The sequence below is a fragment of the Papaver somniferum genome, unplaced genomic scaffold (assembly GCF_003573695.1).
Source record: "Papaver somniferum cultivar HN1 unplaced genomic scaffold, ASM357369v1 unplaced-scaffold_99, whole genome shotgun sequence".
Lineage (NCBI taxonomy): Eukaryota > Viridiplantae > Streptophyta > Magnoliopsida > Ranunculales > Papaveraceae > Papaver > Papaver somniferum.
Genome location: NW_020653081.1, coordinates 2780207 through 2798863, shown reverse-complemented (window position 1 = coordinate 2798863; position 18657 = coordinate 2780207). Strand labels below are relative to the sequence as shown.

Below are 18657 nucleotides of genomic sequence, written 5' to 3'. Positions count from 1 at the left end.
TAGGATGATGTCGGAAAACTTAGACTTAACCTAAAATGCACCCACCATAAGTCATGGGAGGTATCATGTGACTAGCAGAAGATCCATGAGTATTTAGAAAATTAACCAGTGACAAAGGCACATGCAGATATTATTAGAACAGGAAGTATGGCCCCGGCCCCCTATCCTATTAATTGCTAATGCGCCCTTGACATATGAAGCCACATGCCTAATCAGGTACCCCGTTGGTGAGATGTCCCTTGTACAGAACATTTTGTACCACAAATGTTAATTTTTTTTCACGTTTAGCTGCCGGAATTTTCACTCCCTCAGTTCAAAACTGCAATACGTATCAATGAACCTGAGTTTCCATGTCAATGAAATCATAAATATCCTACAGCACCAAGCGATTATCATGATTTATAAGGGAATATCAGTTCTACTAAATGCTGATACCGTTTCATATAGTACAAAAAAATATCACTGATTTTAACCGTTGGATCGATGAAATGGTATCAACACTTAGTAGAACTGATATCCCACTATAAACAGTGGATTTCAGCCCATCATCTTAAAGTAATTTCAATAAAGGGCAGGACAGGTCCCAAACACACAAAAAGTAGAAAAGGAAAAAGAAATCGGTGCTCAAAAAGGCATAGGGGTAGATCTTCTTAAAGCAAGTGAGGGTGGGCTCCTCTTGTCATATCTGATCAATCAATTTTAAATTATTTCTGATAACAAATCGTGTGGTTTTGGTTAATCAACTTCGGTTAATCAATCCTCACCGTACAAGAAACCCTTTATAAAAAATTTATGCAGAAAATCACCTTTACTTACACGACTTTCGACTTTGTTTTTCCTTTTAGTGACACGTCCATTTGCTTTTCCATTTCTACCCCTAATAAATCGGAAATGCTAGTTAGCTCCCTATTTTCCACCACCTTAATCACCTCCCTACAATTTAAGCCCACATCTATATTGCATTCAGGTTCAGATTAAGGTGGGGTTCATCATTTCTTTAACGTGGGATTTAGATTGTAGGAAGGAGAATAGTTCCCTTAACGTGGGGTTTAGATTGTAGGAAGGAGAATAATTCTTTTAACATGAGGTTTAGATTGTAGGAAGGAGAATAGAAACGTGGAGATTAGGGAGCAAAATAGCATTGCCGCCCGTAAAGACAAAGAAAAATAAACTAAAGAATCGTAGTCGTAGAAAAAGTAATGGTCCAATCAATCCTGGATACTAGATATATCAAAATTATGTCATCTCTTTCTCTCTCTCACTCTTACCATCACGAGAATTTGGGTAGTCATCATCAATCTGTTAGTCCATTCTGCAAAACCCCTTAAAATCTGCAGGTTATCAATGTGTATCAACGCAGTTGTATTGGATTGGATATAACTCACTATCTTCTCCTGTCCTAAAATTTAACTGTCCAATGTCTTCTTCAAAACTCACATTAACGCGTCTATACTTACTTTCCACTTTATAACCAGCTAACCACATTATTACTACTACAGTCCTACTTCTCTTCTTCAGTCTCATTTAATGCAAATCTCCATATCCATTTTTTCTCTACTTCAATTTTGGTGCTATATAAATTAGAACCTGAAGAAAGCTTGAACTTGTTATACTGAGTGATCCAATATGTCTAAAACTAGTAATTCTTCTCTGTTATTATGCTTCATTTTCTTCTTCGCGTTTTCTTCGTTTTCGTTAGCGTCTAATGTTACTTATGATAGTCGCTCTTTGATTATTGATGGACAAAGAAAACTCTTCCTCTCTGCATCTATACATTATCCTCGTAGTGTACCTGGTGTAAGTATTGTATTTCCTCTCTTTGTTTTTTTCATAAATTCCTTCATTTTGGTGCTTCTTTTTCTTAAGTTTATCAGTGATGATTTTTTGTGTAGATGTGGCCAGGACTGGTTAAGACAGCCAAACAAGGTGGGATTAATGTCATTGAAACTTATGTCTTTTGGAATGGACATGAACTTTCTCCTGGGAAGGTGAGTGTTTTCTCAAAATAAAGTTCAATATTTTTTTCCTTATGAAGTATTTTTGTTTCGTAATTTGATAGATTTTGAGGAGGGGTGAGTTTGGATTTTGATTATGTTGATTTTAAATTTTTAGTATTATTTCGATAAACGATGGGATTTGGTCAAGTTCGCGAAAATTGTTCAACAAGAAGGGATGTATTTGATTCTAAGGATTGGTCCATTTGTTGCTGCTGAATGGAATTTTGGGTAATCTCTTGTTAGGAATTTTTGAGTTTTTCATACTTCAATTTTTGATTTCTTGTTTGAGTTAGAAATCATATTGTGTATACTTTTGATGACAGTGGGATACCTGTTTGGCTGCATTATGTGCCAGGAACCGTCTTTAGAACTGATAACGAGCACTTTAAGGTAATGCAATATAATTTGATAATTTCATTTGGTTATTTTGTGAATTTAAGTTTCCTAATTGTTGGGTTTTTCATCTTCTCTTTTGCGGTTCCAGTTTTATATGCAAAATTTTACGACATATATAGTGAACCTGATGAAGAAAGAGAAGCTTTTTGCATCACAGGGAGGCCCTATCATCTTGTCCCAGGTAAACTTTTTCAAATTGCTAAATGGAGTAAAAAAGGATCATCTATTATTCTCCACCGGATTCTGGATTTTTGCCTAACATGTGTACAATGTATGGGAATTGTGCCATAGATTTCAAATTCAAATTGTTAGTGTCTTGGCACATACCTGCATTTTTCCAATTCGAGTCAATAGGCATTGGTAGAACATTGTGTTTGGTACTTCATTATTTTAGATCTTGGCTTACTTCTCTTTTCACATTTTTTTCAGTTTTTCCTGCCTTATTTTTAACAAATCCAAAGTTTTTGAGGTTTCAGTATGATATTTTATATTGCAGATAGAGAATGAGTATGGAGATATTGAAAGAGTGTATGGAGAAGGGGGCAAGCCATATGCAATGTGGGCTGCAAAGATGGCTGTTGCTCAAAATATAGGTGTACCTTGGATAATGTGTCAGCAGTATGATGCACCAGATCCTGTGGTAAGCATAATGTCGGTTTAACAGAACAATTCTTTGATGGAAACCATTGACTAATCTTAATGTTGGACATATCGCATGTCTTATTATAACTTAAGGCATGATTTTTACCTTAATATGCATGCAGATCAATACCTGCAATTCTTTTTACTGTGATCAATTCAAGCCCAACTCCGATAACAAGCCAAAAATTTGGACTGAGAACTGGCCTGGATGGTAATGTTTCACATTTGTGCTTCCAGTTTTAGCTGAAATGTTCTGTCGTCTTTCCTATTCAGAATTAGCTTCCTGTTCTCTTGAAGGATCACTTCAGTATAAAATGTAACTTCCTTTGGTTGTTAGTTCTGATTCAAGAGATGGCATGGTACCATATTTCATGCACTTAAGCTACCTTGAGTCTTACATCACATAATACAGATGTGTAGGCAACTTTCCAATATTCTCTGGTGGTTAAAAAGTATGATCTCCTTAGTGAAACATGTTATTTTGACACTATAGTGATTTTATTCCACACAAACAGTTCTTATTTTCTGCTTATTTCTTTATTCTGTACTTCCTTCAGGTTCAAGACATTTGGGTCCAGGGATCCTCATAGGCCAGTTGAAGATGTTGCTTTTGCCGTTGCTCGGTTTTTTCAGAAAGGCGGTAGTGTACATAACTACTACATGGTAATCTGACTACAAAGGAAGATACTTAACTTCTTTCTTCTTTTGTCTTGGTATAATATGCTCCACTTCCTAACTACTTGTAGCATCTAACTTCATAATGACATTACTGTTTGAAATCGGAATTCCACACTTCATTTATTTTTTTCTTTTCAGTATCATGGTGGGACAAATTTTGGTCGCACTTCAGGAGGGCCGTTCATTACTACAAGCTACGACTATGATGCACCAATTGATGAATATGGTTAGCTTTTTTTTTTGATACTAATATGGTTAGCTATTCCTGATTCCTGACATTCTAAAAGCTTTCTCAGTAGAGTACTAGCGCATATGAATTCAATAAAAACAATATCCTAATGGGTTACAGGAATTGCTCGGCTTCCAAAATGGGGACACCTCAAGCAACTTCATGAAGCTATAATGTTATGTGAGCATGCACTGCTACATGGTGTACAAACTCTGGTGTCTCTTGGTCCTTCTCAAGAGGTGACTTTCTTTCTTTTGGACTACTGAGTATCTACTTTGATGGAAATAGGGACCTATCAAGGAACTTTCTACACTATCATGTGAAGCTTAGGGCTATCAATAATTTTTAATGATAGCTTTTCAAAAGAGAATGTGCGTAGCCTGCAACCATCTCAACCAATATAGTTCCTGCAAATATTCATGAACTTTTCATCTCTATGTAGGCTGATGTTTACTCTGAAGCTTCGGGAGGCTGTGCTGCTTTCCTTTCTAACGCCGATGAAGAAAATGATAAGACAGTCACCTTTAAGAATGTAACATATCATCTTCCAGCCTGGTCAGTCAGTATCTTACCAGACTGCAAGAAGGTGGCGTTTAACACGGCAAAGGTCAGACACCTGTCATACGACAATTTTTCAAATTCTTATAGGAGTATTAAATTTGTTAATGCTCAATAGTTAAAGAGACATTATAAATGTAAACTTGCATACAGAAATTAGATTTCTCTCTAGATGAGGCAAAATGTAAGCCTACTGCGCGCTGCATACTAGAGAGGCATTGTCATTATTCATACATTTAGTTATGAGGTTTCACCTTGTCAATATTCAATATTCATTAACCTTGTCTATCTATAGTGCATCCAATTCTTTACTGAGCTGGTGTACGAAGCTATTTTACCGCGTGAGTAAATGTCATCACTTACTGTAACTTTTCTGCTTTCGAACCAAATACTTCAGGACATAAAATAGAATATAAACTGCATTATCAACAATGCAAGTTACATGCTATCTCCCCTATCAATACCTGCTTGGTATCATAATCCTGATAATTATAGACTACGTAGTTGGGATTCCTCTGATCTTGTAATTCCAGGATGATTAGTACTTTTAACCATACCTCACAATAACTTTCAACAGGTGGGATTTCAAAGCTCCATACTGGAAATGGCACCAGAAAATCTTCAGGTGTCTTCAGATAAAAAATCCGGCAGTCTGCAGTGGGATATATTTACAGAAAAGGCAGGGGTCTGGGGAGCAGCTGATTTTACTAAAAATGGTTTGGTAGATCACATAAATACAACAAAAGATACTACTGACTACCTTTGGTACACAACAAGGTAGGATTTGTTCTCTCGTATAAAATTTTATGGCATTGGTTTTACAACCTGGTTCAAAGTAGACTCTCAGAGGGTAATTATGTTAAGCAGTACTGATCATAGTAAACCGAGCAGTATGTAGAACTGAAGACCATGCTATTATTACCTTCACAGATTCTGTTGATAGAAACTGCACTAGTGTTGTCTATGTTCACAACTAGAATGTGTTCAAGTACAACAACGTAAATCTTAAAAACCCATTTTTGATGAGAAGCAGTTTATTAACCAACCAATAGTTCTCTTTCAGACACCATTCTAAAACAGAGACTTTCGTTCAGCTCCCTGCAATAACCTGATATTGCAATCTATGAAGAAAGATAAAGCATTATTGTTAGCAAACTAGGTGTTGGTGAGATACATAAAAGTTACCTTTTCGCTATACACATGCCTCTTTATCGAACATTAGACAAATTACAGGTCTACTAGATATGTGTACAGTTAATGGCTGCCTCTTTTTCAAGCATCTCGTAGTTTTTGCATCGCTTTATCTATTTAGCCCAATGGCACTAAAGTGCAAGCGTTCAGTAAATTGCATTCTGTGATGCTAATGTTCAAATGACCTTGGACTGGCAGTGTGTATGTTAATGAAAATGAGAGCTTTTTGAGTAACGGAAGCCGTCCAAAGCTTGTCATCTCATCGAATGGTCATGCTCTGCTTGCTTTTATCAATCAGAAGCTTGAAGGTAATTCTTTCTTTATCCTGCAAAAATTTCTACCTGAACAATCACTTTCTTGACCTGTCTTTTCTTCCATTTTCTTCATCTGGTTGTGGAATTTATATAACATATTGCTCAATTACTCATTCAAAGCCACACCTTCAAGTCTGCTGTTAACCATGTCACATGACATAGTCATGGGACTCATAAATTAAAAACCATGCTTCAGTCTTTTTACCAGGGATCGTGTTCCCCTGCTCCACTTCACCTCAAGTGCCTCCAGAATCAATTTCACTCCTACCTTTCATTTAGTACCAATTTGACGGGCTAGACCATGCAATTCACAAATATCATGGATTTAACAAAACTAGGAATCGAAGGAAACGTACACTCTAGTTATGGATTTAAAAAAACACATAAACCCACATTGTAACTGGAGGATTCAAATTATCAATCTGTCCGTACTAGAATTAATATGGTATCTCACATGCAAAAGCAGTAAAACACATACACCAATTTCCTTATTATCATGATCTCGGTTAGATACATATCAGTGAGTTCCATGACTTATATCTTACAGCTACATTCATCTCTGTACATCTATAGCTAGCGCAGCTGGAAACGGTGGTGGCTCGGCTTTCAAATTTGACAGTCCCATTAATTTGAAGGCTGGGAAGAATGACATTGATCTTCTTGGCATGACAGTGGGTTTATCAGTGAGTACTTGATTCTCTTTAATAATTAGTTTTTTTCCAGCGGAGTAACACCAAACTATTGTAATAATTCCCACAATTACATCATTATAAAAGTACGTTCCAACTTCCTTTCGAGCTCATAACATAATGATCACCAACTTCTGTTTTGTTCATTTCAGAATGCAGGACCATTTTATGATTTTGTACCAGCAGGGATAACCAGTGTGAAGTTAGAGGGGTTTAATAATGGAACCATTGACTTGTCATCAAATACCTGGATCTATAAGGTGATCCCAGTATTCACATCCTTTATTTTGAGTATCGTTTCTGACTCGATATTCTTGAAGTATTTTCTTCTGTAGCAGTTACAATATCCTTTTCATGTATCACTTTCTGTGCTAGTGTATTGTGCAACTAGGGATATAGAGATATTACTGAGCCAACCATCTGATCCAAATGAGTAGCAGTGGACGTTACTACTAACTATTTAATAACGCAAGTAATAAATGTTGCACAACAGCAACATGCTTAAGCTGTTGAGCGACAATGGTTCACTTTCTACATAGCTTTTCGCAAGTGTCCTCGTTTTTACGTATTTTTCTCTGCTCCAGATTGGGCTAGAAGGTGAACACCTTAAGATATACCAGCCAAGTGGTACAAACAGTGTGAAGTGGCAGTCAACTTCAGAGCCACCAAAAAATCAACCTCTCACATGGTACAAGGTAAGTGCCCCCAGTTCGATTGATAAGGTTAATCTTTCAAGATGTTTACAAATGTGATATTCCAGAGGGATAGTAACTGGAGAAATATCACTTGGTTATGTGCCAACTCCTATGGCTGTTTCTTACAGCAGGCTCTACATTTTGCAGGCTGTAGTGGATGCTCCAAATGGAGATGAACCAATTGGTTTAGATATGGTAGACATGGGCAAAGGCCTTGCTTGGCTGAATGGAGAAGAAATTGGAAGATACTGGCCAAGGCCAAGCTCTATATATGAGACCTGTACTGCTGATTGCAATTACAGAGGCAAATTCAACCCAAACAAATGCAGCACTGGTTGTGGTGAACCAACTCAAAGATGGTAAGGCCAGGTTTTTTTAATCATAATAAAGAGTATTACACAACTATCTAAATCATAACAAAGACTGATAAAATCAATTCTAAAACTTGTGTCCGTACCACTGTAAATTCTGAAGTCAAACTTGTGGCATTTGTCTGGGCACACACTCTGAAGTTGTTTTATAATTATTGAACGACAAACTAATACATCTTTGAATCAGGTACCATGTTCCAAGGTCTTGGTTCAAGCCATCTGGAAATATTCTTGTGATTTTTGAAGAGAAAGGGGGAGATCCAGGTAGAATTAAATTCTCAAGACGAAAAGTTACAGGTGTATGTGCTCTTATTTCAGAGGATTATCCCTCTCTAGAGTATGAATCTTGGAATGAGGACATGACAGTGAAAAAAGAGATCAGACCAACTCTCCATCTGAATTGCCCCAAAGGCACACTGATATCTGCAATAAAATTTGCAAGCTTTGGAACCCCAACTGGAAAATGCGGTTCTTACAGCAAGGGTGACTGTCACGATCCTACTTCTCTTTCGAAAGTTGAAAAGGTAAATGTCGTTTTGTTCTGTCATATTCATTTCGCTAGCAATATACTGACATGGCCAATGTTACACGGCAATACCTGATTTGATTTGTGCATTTAAAATGACGAAACAGTTCTACTTTGGGAACTCTCCCCAACCTTCATAAACAAGTGATAGCGCTTTAGTTTACCCCATAAAAATCATGGCTGTCTTGTCTCAATGAACTATGTTTACTATGTCGAATGGCATTTTTGCCAGTTGAGCAGTGATGTTGAACCTGCCTGCCTTGAGTATACGCTGTACACTAAGTTTACTTGAATTGAGACTTCAACATTGTTTGCTATGTTTTAATTTGCTTGTTAAATGACTGTGTCCAATTGCATTCACAGGTCTGCTTGAACAAGCAAGAGTGTGCTTTATCACTGTCAAAGAGGAACTTCAATATGACCTTATGCCATAGCTCAACGAAGAAGCTAGCTGTTGAAGCTGAATGCAGCTTATATATTTGAGTTACAATAGCAGCAGCAACCAAGTCAGCTTACATCTACACGTACAGCCCTGATGCTCCATTTTTGTCAGTCATACGGGTTCCAGCCAGATTCTTAGCCTATAGAAGCAATATATAAACGATAGAAGTCGAATGTTTTCCCTCAAGAGTGAAATAAAGAGTTTCCTTTTTCTTTTCATTACTTTTTTGCTTGGGCTATCGAGTGTTGCTGCAATTTGGCTAAAATTGGTGTTACTTGACTATCAAAGACCACCATTGACCAAACATTCTTATGATTTCCTGTAACAATTTATTTATGTATTTATTTATTTAGTTTCATTTCTGCTGCCATCAAACCCTAGACCCAAACTCTTGATAAATGGCATTACCAAGAGCTAATCCTTTTCTGGAATGTAATTCAGTTCATCAATTCCTTCAAAGAGTGCTGAAATTTCATTTACTTCCTGAACTAGAAGTTGCAGAAAAGGAAATTGGATGGAGAACCCTAGTAATTATGATTTGGTGGTTTTTGGCCAACAAAGTCAAGAGAATTTGGCAGAGCGGTTTGCACAACAATTAATGCATTTTCCTATCTAACAATCGTGACAAACTGAAATGGCAAAAGTTGTTGAATCAGGTACTCTCAAATTAAACTTTGATTTCATCAGATTTGGACAATTTTTGTGTGTGTATTTGTCTTTTCCGAAAGAATCATAAATGAACCTCAATGAATCATGTATATAAAATTCCCCAACACAGATATTGGGTGTCACTATCGTCTTAAACGCAACTATCTTAAAGTTGATATTGACGTCCACTTACATTATATGCTAGCCACATTATTACTGCTTCTCTTCTACCTCATTTGATGCGCATCTTGTACTAGTACTTTCATTTTGCTATTATAAATAAGCTTCTGGTTTTTACAATTGAACCCGGAGAAACATTGAACTTGTTATTGTTGTACTCCATTATGTCTAGTGCTAGTGAGATTAGGCTGTTATGTTTGGTTTTCTTCTTAGTATTTTCATCATTTTCGTTAGCTTCTAATGTTACTTATGATCATCGCTCTTTGATTATCGATGGACAAAGAAAATTGTTCCTCTCTGCATCTATACATTACCCTCGCAGTGTACCAGCTGTAAGTATTCTACTTTCTTGATGAAGTTACTCATTTTCTGTTATCATTTTGGTGGTTTGTTTCTGAGTTCTTGTTTGTTATGCAGATGTGGCCAGGACTAATTAAGACGGCCAAAGAAGGAGGGATTAATGTGATCGACACGTATGTGTTTTGGAATGGGCATGAACTTTCTCCTGGAAATGTGAGTGTTTCTTCAGTTGTTAATTGATTTTGAAGAGGATTGAGTTTGGAAATTGAGTATGTTAAATTTGAATTTGTAGTATTATTTCGATAAGCGATATGATCTGGTGAAGTTTGCAAAGATTGTGCAACAAGAAGGAATGTATTTGATTCTGAGGATTGGTCCATTTGTTGCTGCTGAATGGAATTTTGGGTAATGTTTGTTTAGGAACTTTTTTGTCTATTTCATTTCAATTTAATACTTCTTGTTGAGTGAAAATTCCTAACTGTAAATTCGGTAACAGGGGTATACCTGTTTGGCTCCATTATGTGCCTGGAACTGTCTTTAGAACTGATAACGAACCCTTTAAGGTAATGCAGTCTAATTGATCATAATTTTTGGTAGACTGGTTGTCCTTGAAGAATAACATTTTCGTTATAATGATGAGCTTGTTCCTTTTTGAATTTCGAATACTCCTCTAACTATCATTTTTTTTTTCCTTCTTTGTTGCACTTCAAGTATTATATGCAAAACTTTACTACATATATAGTGAACATGATGAAGAAAGAGAAACTTTTTGCATCACAGGGAGGCCCTATCATCTTGGCCCAGGTAACATTTTCAAACTGGTATGTGAAAAAGGAAAATTTACTGTAATTTGATCATTGGGACTAGAATGTCGGCTTAACATTTATCGATATGTATGGAAATTGTGATGTAGCTTTTCATTTTAGAAGGTTAATTTTTTGGTGCATAGCTGCATTTTTTTAATACAGATTAATAGGAATATATAGAAACTCTATAATCCGTTGTTGTACAGTTGTCTTTTGTACCACATTCTTTAGATTTGGCTGGTTAGAGTTTCTTTTTGCATCTTTTCAGTTAATCTTGCTGTTTAGATATCCTGTTTTATTCACATACAAATGTTTTTAGTTTTCAGTCTGATATGTTATTTCCCGCAGGTGGAAAATGAATATGGAGGAGATCTTGAGAGAGTCTATGGAATCGGTGGCAAGTCATATGTAATGTGGGCAGCAGAAATGGCTGTTTCTCAAAATATAGGTGTGCCTTGGATAATGTGCTGGCAGTATGATGCACCTGATCCAGTGGTAAGCATGTGATCGATGTATCGTGTTCTTAAGTTGTAATAAGGGATCTAACCACTTTTAAACCATACACCAGAGTCTAATCATTATGCTTCGTAGTAAGTAGGTACCCTTCTCCGGGAAGAGTAAGTAGATATACATTATAATGGTTGGCATTCCACCAACAAGGTTTTAGTAGTCGATCATGACACTTATGAATGTATCTGGTTGAGCCTATAAGCAGTCGAATCAACAATAGTAATATTTGCTTCTTGCAAGTAAAGTGTAGTAATATTTTTGAATTGTGTTTGATGCTCTCTGTTTAGGTCTTAAAAATGCATAATAATTTGGTTAAAATATTCTGCATTTGCCTGCATGTGCAGATCGATACCTGCAATTCATTTTACTGTGATCAATTCAAGCCCAATTCTGACAGCAAGCCAAAAATTTGGACTGAGAACTGGCCTGGATGGTAATGCTCTCCCTTGGTGCTTTCAATCTTAGTTAAAATGGTCTGTCACGAATACCTGCAGTTTTGATGGATCACTTTGGTGAGAACATGTAGTTTTCTCTGGTTTTTAGTATCTCAGATAATTTGTGCGGAATCATACGCTACCATTAAAGAAGGTAACAGAGGAGGACCCCTTAGTTAAATGTCCCTCTAAGTCATTATCTGATTTCATTTTTTCCTCTCTTCTTAAATCACCCAGGTTTAAGAAATTTGGGGAAAGGGATCCTCACAGGCCAGTTGAAGATGTTGCTTTTTCCGTTGCCCGTTTTTTTCAAAAAGGTGGTAGTGTACATAATTACTACATGGTAATCTGACTATAAACAGAAAGATACTGCGTCTATCTTCTTCGTATTCATACTCAGTTCACCTTATTACCTACATGTTGCATAGAACTTCATTATGAATTATTGACTTAAACCTTTGACTTTGTGGATTCAGTATCATGGTGGAACAAATTTTGGTCGGACTTCAGGAGGACCTTTTGTTACTACTAGCTATGATTATGATGCACCAATTGATGAATATGGTTAGCCATCCGCTGACCTTTAAAATATGATTCTCTATCACATTTCTAAAAAGAATAGCTAGTTTCAAATGTTCTGTACTGTGGAGGACTAGAAAAACACATGTTTTGATTATTTTGAAAACAGTATCCTTATGGCCTAATTGATTACAGGAATTGTGAGGCTTCCAAAATGGGGACACCTTAAGCAACTCCATGAAGCTATAATGTCATGTGAGCATGCACTGCTTCATGGTGAACAAACCCTTTTGTCGCTTGGTCCTTCTCAAGAGGTGACGGTTCCTTTTAAATTCCAATATCTAGTTAGATGGAAATGCAAACTCCTATTCAGTGAATTTTGAGTTCTTACACTGACAATCATGTGGAAATTATGGTTGTCAAGGATACTGCAATAGCTTCTCCAGTTAATCGATAACCAGGATGGTTCATGCAAATATTCATCGAATCTTTTATCTTTATGCAGGCTGATGTATTTTCTGAAGCTTCAGGAGCATGTGCTGCCTTCCTATCTAACACCGACGACAAAAATGATAAAACAGTGACCTTTCAGAATGTATCATATCACCTTCCAGCTTGGTCAGTCAGCATCTTACCCGACTGCAAGAATGTCGCATTTAACACGGCAAAGGTCTCTTCTAAATATACCTCTCATGGGACTGTGTGCTTAATGCTATTAGTTCTCAGTTAGTTAATTGCATTATAAATGTTCTGAAACTTCCATAGCAAAATTGAAGCCTTCTGCACATGTCGCTCACAAAGCTATTTTACTTAATGCCTTACTTCATTACTAAATTTCATTAACCATCAGATACAATTAATTTTCTTCGCTGGAATTGAGACTTAAGGATGTAATACACTGCTTGCTATCATATTTCTGAATGTGACTTGCCATTTCTTAATTTTATCTCACTATATAGAACATGTTCAACAGGTTGGATCCCAAAGCTCCTCAATGGAAATGGTACCAGAAAATTTGCAGGCCTCACCAATGCAGTGGAATATATTTATGGAAAAAGCGGGGGTCTGGGGAGAAGCTGATTTTAGTAAACATAGTTTGGTAGATCACATAAATACCACTAAAGATACTACCGACTATCTTTGGTATACAACAAGGTAGATATTTTATTTTCTCATACAAAAGCCACAGGAACAAGTTATCTTTTGAAAACCTAGTTCAAAGAAAACTCTCGGGGGATATCGCAAAAAATTTGTTAATCCGTACTGATCGTAGTGTTCCATACCGTGTTATGTTTTTGATGTGGGTAGTAGGAAAAATAGAAAACCTTAGATCTGGAAAACCGTGTTATGTACAAATTTTGTTAATCCGTTATTGTGTTTGTTCACCACTGGGGTGTGGAAGCCAACAAACTTAGATCTGGAAAACCTTTATTTTTTATGAGAAGCAGTTTATTAAACCTCTGTATACTGTTTGAATAAAATGCTCAAGGAAAACCAAGAGGTGACAGGAAACCAGATCTTGGTGAGGTACATAACAGTTACCTTTAAGCTTTTCCTTCAACCTCTTATAAGAATACATGCCTCTTTTTCAAATAGAAAGCGAATTAGAGGTCTAGTGGAAGTGTGTATCTGATTCTTTATAGAAAATCTCTCATTCTCTATATCGCTATGTTTCATCCATGTCTCTCAAAGACTACGCCTTGTTGCTTGTGTGAAATACCTGGCATTTTAGGACGCTAATTTGTTTCCGAATGATGTTGTACTGGCAGTGTGTACGTTTATGAAAATGAGAGCTTCTTGAGTAATGGAACCCGTCCGAAGCTTGTAATTTCATCGAACGGTCATGCTCTATATGCTTTTATCAATCAGAAGCTGGAAGGAGATTCTTTATTTAGTGAAGTTTCCAATATGAGAAGTAAGTTTCATGTGCATGTTTTATCTTCAAATTTTTCTTCTGGATGTAGACTGGATTGCTTCTAAGTGACTCCCATCCTTTATGTGGTCCCAACATACGTGCTAAACCATGCAACTGATTATCAGTGTCATGATCTAAAAATACTAGATAAGGAAGGGAATGATGATTTAAATGCAAAACCAGTTGAGCACCATCATGACAATTGCCCAAACCAATATATACATCACTCTCCTTGATATCAGCATGTTTTATTAATTGGCTCCACGACTAATCTTACTAGTACACTTATCTGTATATGTTTATAGCTAGCGCTTCTGAAGATAGTGCAGGTTTAGATTCTAAATTTGAAAGTCTCGTTAATTTAAAGGCTGGGAAGAATGACATTGCGATTCTTGGCATGACAGTGGGATTACAAGTAAGTAATTTATTTTCTTCAGTAATCTAGGTTTCCCGTGCTTCTTTAGGGCCCTTGTTCCACTTAAGTTTCTTGAAATTGGAAACTTACAACTCGAAACCTAATAATGCCAGAAAATTACACGATCATTTAATAGAGTTTGTATTCTCCAATGTATCTCCTTTTGGCTTCACTAAAGTATCATGAACACATCATCGAGCTAGAACTGCTCCAATCTGACCAAATAATCAAAGTCTGGCCTATAAGCATTTGATGCCGTGTGGATATTAAAAAAGCATCACATTCATCGAGTGTATATCTAGTTCTCCTATCATCGTTTGAAATTGAGCACAAAGTAGGTACACTGTCTTTCAATAGTAATAGGGTTAGAGTACACCGTACTTGAGTTCTAGGGAACCATAAAGCATCGCACCCATAACCATTTTAGTCCTACTATGAATAGGGGGAAAAACTTAACAGACCATGCAGAACACATATCCTGACCAGGCCCAAAATATGACAAACAGAGACGCGAGGAATGAGATAGGGAGACCCGCCAGAGTATAATAGTTGTATAAACATACATTATTTCTGTAGATATCCTACAGGTAATAATTTCACCCACTTCCCTTTATATGTTTTCCAATGTGGTGGTCCTGTTAAATATGTTCTAACATCTGCTCAAAACATGTGTATTTGTGTATGTCAATCCTTTCAAAAGTTTAAATTTTGGATTTTGGACTGTCCTGACCCCTTTCCATCCTTAATATACTCTACAGTGTTATCCATCAAAGAAACAACAACTGTTATTCGTGCTTATAATTTAATGATCAACAGATTCTATTTTATTTTTATATCAGCATGCAGGGCCATTTTATGATTCAATACCGGCAGGGCTAACAAGTGTCAAGTTGGAGGGGTTCAATAATGGAACCATTGACTTGTCATCAAATGCTTGGATCTATAAGGTGATTCCTTGATTAGCATTCTTTGCTTCTATAGCTTCTAGTAGCATTTCTTACTTAATAAATGTGAAGGCTTTCTCCCGTAGGAGTTGCAATTTTTTTTCATGAATCACTGTGTACATGTGTATGTGTACAACAAACTATTCAATCTTAGTTGTAATCGAAGTTAGTACTTGTTGCTTTAAGCAGTCAATGTTAAGAGTTACATATTTGGATGATAAAAAATGAAAAAGCCATCAATATATACTTGATCATAAATTTCCATACAGCTTCACATATTAATCTTTTGCAAGTACAAATTACACATTTATGGGGTTTTGTAACTTTCCTCTATTTTACTTGTTTCTTTCCTCTCTATTTTCTATTCTTTCCAGATTGGTTTAGAAGGAGAGCACTTAAAGATATACCTTCCGAGTGGTTTGAACAGTGTGAAGTGGCAGCCAACCTCAGAGCCACCAAAAAATCAGCCTCTCACGTGGTACATGGTAAGTTCCCCCAGTTTGGTTGATTAGGTTATAGATCTTTGAAGAGCTGATGTTCATTATAGTTTTAGAATTTCACTTGTCATCTGCCGACTTTTATTGGTACTATAAATTGAATCATGCTCCACACTTTGCAGACCGTAGTGGATCCTCCACTTGGAGATGACCCGGTTGGTCTGGACATGATAGATATGGGGAAAGGCCTTGCTTGGCTGAATGGAGAAGAAATTGGAAGATACTGGTCAAGGCGATCCTCTATATATGATAATTGCACCACCAGCTGCGATTACAGAGGCATATACAATCAGGACAAATGTCGCACTGGTTGTGGTGAACCAACTCAAAGATGGTATGGCCAAAAACACAAGACCATTTTTTGTCTTACACGGAAATTTTATAAAGACATTTCTCGAGCAACTAACCTACATATGATATAGTACAACCGTCTAAAAAATAACAAAATCAGACTAGGTGTATAAGATCAGCACAGATGAAAATCCAGCCTAGCATTCTGAGCCTCTAACCTGGAGTCTCACCCTTTTGAGCGTGATTAGCTAATACATTTCTTTAGTAGCTTGGAGTTAGTCCTGGAATGAGCTAGGCTCTTGATAGATCAAGTTAGAGGGAAGTCCAACTATTCTCATCTAAGCTTGGAGTTTGATATCTAAGAAATTTAGTTCCACTGGTTGAAATTCTGTATGACTCAAAATTAGGCAAAAGTTGGAAAAGAAAACTGACATCATCAGTTCTCAAACTGGTGACCCGACTAATGTGATTCCTGAAGTCAAGCTTCTGGTGTTTATCTGGGTGGACTTATATAATTTTTCATTGACATGTCAATACATCATTCTATTGAAAGTAAATAATTAAGCCGGCATGTGTTTATTTGCACAGCTAGACATGGAGGCATTGCATCCCTTTAACGTGCTCAACATCTTTGAAACAGGTACCATGTTCCAAGGTCTTGGTTTAAGCCATCTGGAAATATTCTTGTGATTTTTGAAGAGAAAGGGGGAGATCCAAGTAAAATTAAATTCTCAAGACGAAAAGTAACTGGTGTATGTGCTCTAATATCGGAGGATTATCCCTCTTTAGAATACGAATCATGGAATGAGGACATGACAGTGAAAAATGAAAGCAACCCAACTGTCCATCTGAGTTGTCCCAAGGGCACAATAATATCTGCAATAAAATTTGCAAGCTTTGGGACCCCTACTGGAGAATGCGGATCTTACAGCGTGGGAGACTGTCATGATTCTACTTCACTTTTAAAGGTTGAAAAGGTAAATATCTTTTTGTTGATGCAGTTTTTCCGTTTGATTCTTGTGAACAGTGACATGACAAAAATGTTACACGACAGTTCCTGATTTGATTTGTACACCAATTTTACTTGGTTTTCGGACTACAACATTTGTTTGCTATGTTCTAATATTGTTAAGTGCTTGTGTTCAATTCATTTGCAGGTCTGCTTAAACAAGCAAGAGTGTGCTTTAGCGTTGTCAAACAGGAACTTCAATATGACTTTATGCCATGGCTCGACAAAGAAGCTTGCCGTTGAAGCTGAATGTAGTGGCAGCAGCTGATATTTAAGCTATACCAGTGAGCACAAAATTTGGTGGTTTACACTCCATAGACCACCTCAATAAGAAAATTGTTAGGGGGATGAATGACCCACTACTACTAGAGCGAAACCCGACTTTACTCTTATCTTTTTGCTCAGTCCTAACTTGAAAAAAATGTAATTCGTTGTATGTTATTTTGAAAGCAGTTTCTGTTAAACTATCAACTGAAATTGAATGTCTTAACATCGCTAAAGATGTTTCTCAGGTATAGATACTTGCAATGTGTCAGGTTGTGTTTCTTCATTCCTTGAGTTGGAACTTTTTGTCCATAACGTTGTTCTTCCTTCTTTTTCAGTTTATACGATTGATTTGGGTTTTCAGTCTAAGCTTGTGGGTGGAGTTATACTTAATGTGACAAATAAACAGTACTCGGTTTCTGGAAAATAGATAATATCACTATTTTAGAAACAGAGGTAATAGTGCAATAAGTTCAATTAAAACACCTTCCGTCTAGAACAAGGGCTATGGGTAGTATGATTCTACTTCAAAATGTAGTGTATAAGAAAAACCAATATTGTTCCTCCGAAATAGTGTCTGAATATAATCTTCACTGAAACAAGTCTTTTACAAAAAATATCCTCCCTCCTTACTACTAAAGGTGCTTTTCATTTTAAAATTTTGTCCTTTTTTGTCCTTTGAAAGTTTATCCTTATTATTAAACTAGTCCGTATCTTCTATCTTACGAAAACAAATGGTTTTTCAACCATCTGACGGTTATAAATGTACATTTTTGAGCCATCAACAGCTCCTAATCTGCTCAGAATGGAAAAGATAAATCGCGGGTAAGAATGAAGCCGCCTTTTAAGCCCTAATCCGACCGTTGAGATCACTTCTTTCACTTATTCCACTCTTCGGTTACCAAATCTACTTAACGTCAATCTCATTAAAATTCGATTAATCCCTAAATCAGAGATTTTCTTCCACCAATTCTCTCCCATTGTTCGCCGGTTACACAAGCCATTATCAAAACCATTAATTCAATCCCTTCAATTCATACTAATCAATTTCTTCCGTTACAGGAACCTTTGAAATGCTCGACTACATAAATCTTCCCATGTTTTTCCGTTTCTTTCTAACTATCATCTTAGTCTGGATTCTTGCATTCGAACTTCCAAAAATCAATGTCAGATGTTCCAAATAATTTTGGCAGACAC

The 18657-nt window shown here is 36.6% G+C and overlaps 2 protein-coding genes across 5 annotated transcripts; both read left to right on the top strand.

Moving 5' to 3' along the window:
• Nucleotides 1–1292: 1292 nt before the first annotated feature.
• On the top strand, nucleotides 1293–9086 carry LOC113346324 (beta-galactosidase 10-like). Its single transcript, XM_026589866.1, has 19 exons — nucleotides 1293–1797; nucleotides 1893–1988; nucleotides 2113–2225; nucleotides 2321–2387; nucleotides 2482–2574; nucleotides 2890–3033; nucleotides 3158–3246; nucleotides 3593–3698; nucleotides 3852–3939; nucleotides 4063–4181; nucleotides 4385–4549; nucleotides 5078–5277; nucleotides 5890–5999; nucleotides 6579–6688; nucleotides 6847–6954; nucleotides 7279–7389; nucleotides 7537–7748; nucleotides 7948–8284; nucleotides 8650–9086. Exons 1-19 carry the CDS (start codon nucleotides 1627–1629, stop codon nucleotides 8767–8769), a joined length of 2559 nt encoding a protein of 852 aa, XP_026445651.1. The 5' UTR covers nucleotides 1293–1626; the 3' UTR covers nucleotides 8770–9086.
• A 118-nt stretch (nucleotides 9087–9204) lies between these two features.
• On the top strand, nucleotides 9205–17761 carry LOC113346320 (beta-galactosidase 10-like). 4 transcript variants are annotated; one of them, XM_026589865.1, is made up of 20 exons: nucleotides 9205–9384; nucleotides 9840–9888; nucleotides 9974–10069; nucleotides 10149–10261; nucleotides 10353–10419; nucleotides 10568–10660; nucleotides 11011–11157; nucleotides 11517–11605; nucleotides 11844–11949; nucleotides 12083–12170; nucleotides 12321–12439; nucleotides 12631–12795; nucleotides 13099–13280; nucleotides 13895–14040; nucleotides 14346–14455; nucleotides 15295–15402; nucleotides 15774–15884; nucleotides 16019–16230; nucleotides 16828–17164; nucleotides 17345–17746. In XM_026589865.1, the coding sequence occupies exons 3-20, from the start codon at nucleotides 9974–9976 to the stop codon at nucleotides 17462–17464; spliced, it is 2409 nt and encodes an 802-aa protein (XP_026445650.1). In that variant the 5' UTR covers nucleotides 9205–9384; nucleotides 9840–9888; the 3' UTR covers nucleotides 17465–17746. The 4 variants fall into 4 exon arrangements, with proteins under 4 accessions (XP_026445650.1, XP_026445649.1, XP_026445648.1 ...); XM_026589864.1 differs by lacking the exon at nucleotides 9205–9384 and having other exon boundaries at nucleotides 9518–9888; nucleotides 14370–14455; nucleotides 17345–17761; XM_026589863.1 differs by lacking the exon at nucleotides 9205–9384 and having other exon boundaries at nucleotides 9518–9888; nucleotides 14361–14455; nucleotides 17345–17761.
• Nucleotides 17762–18657: the final 896 nt, after the last annotated feature.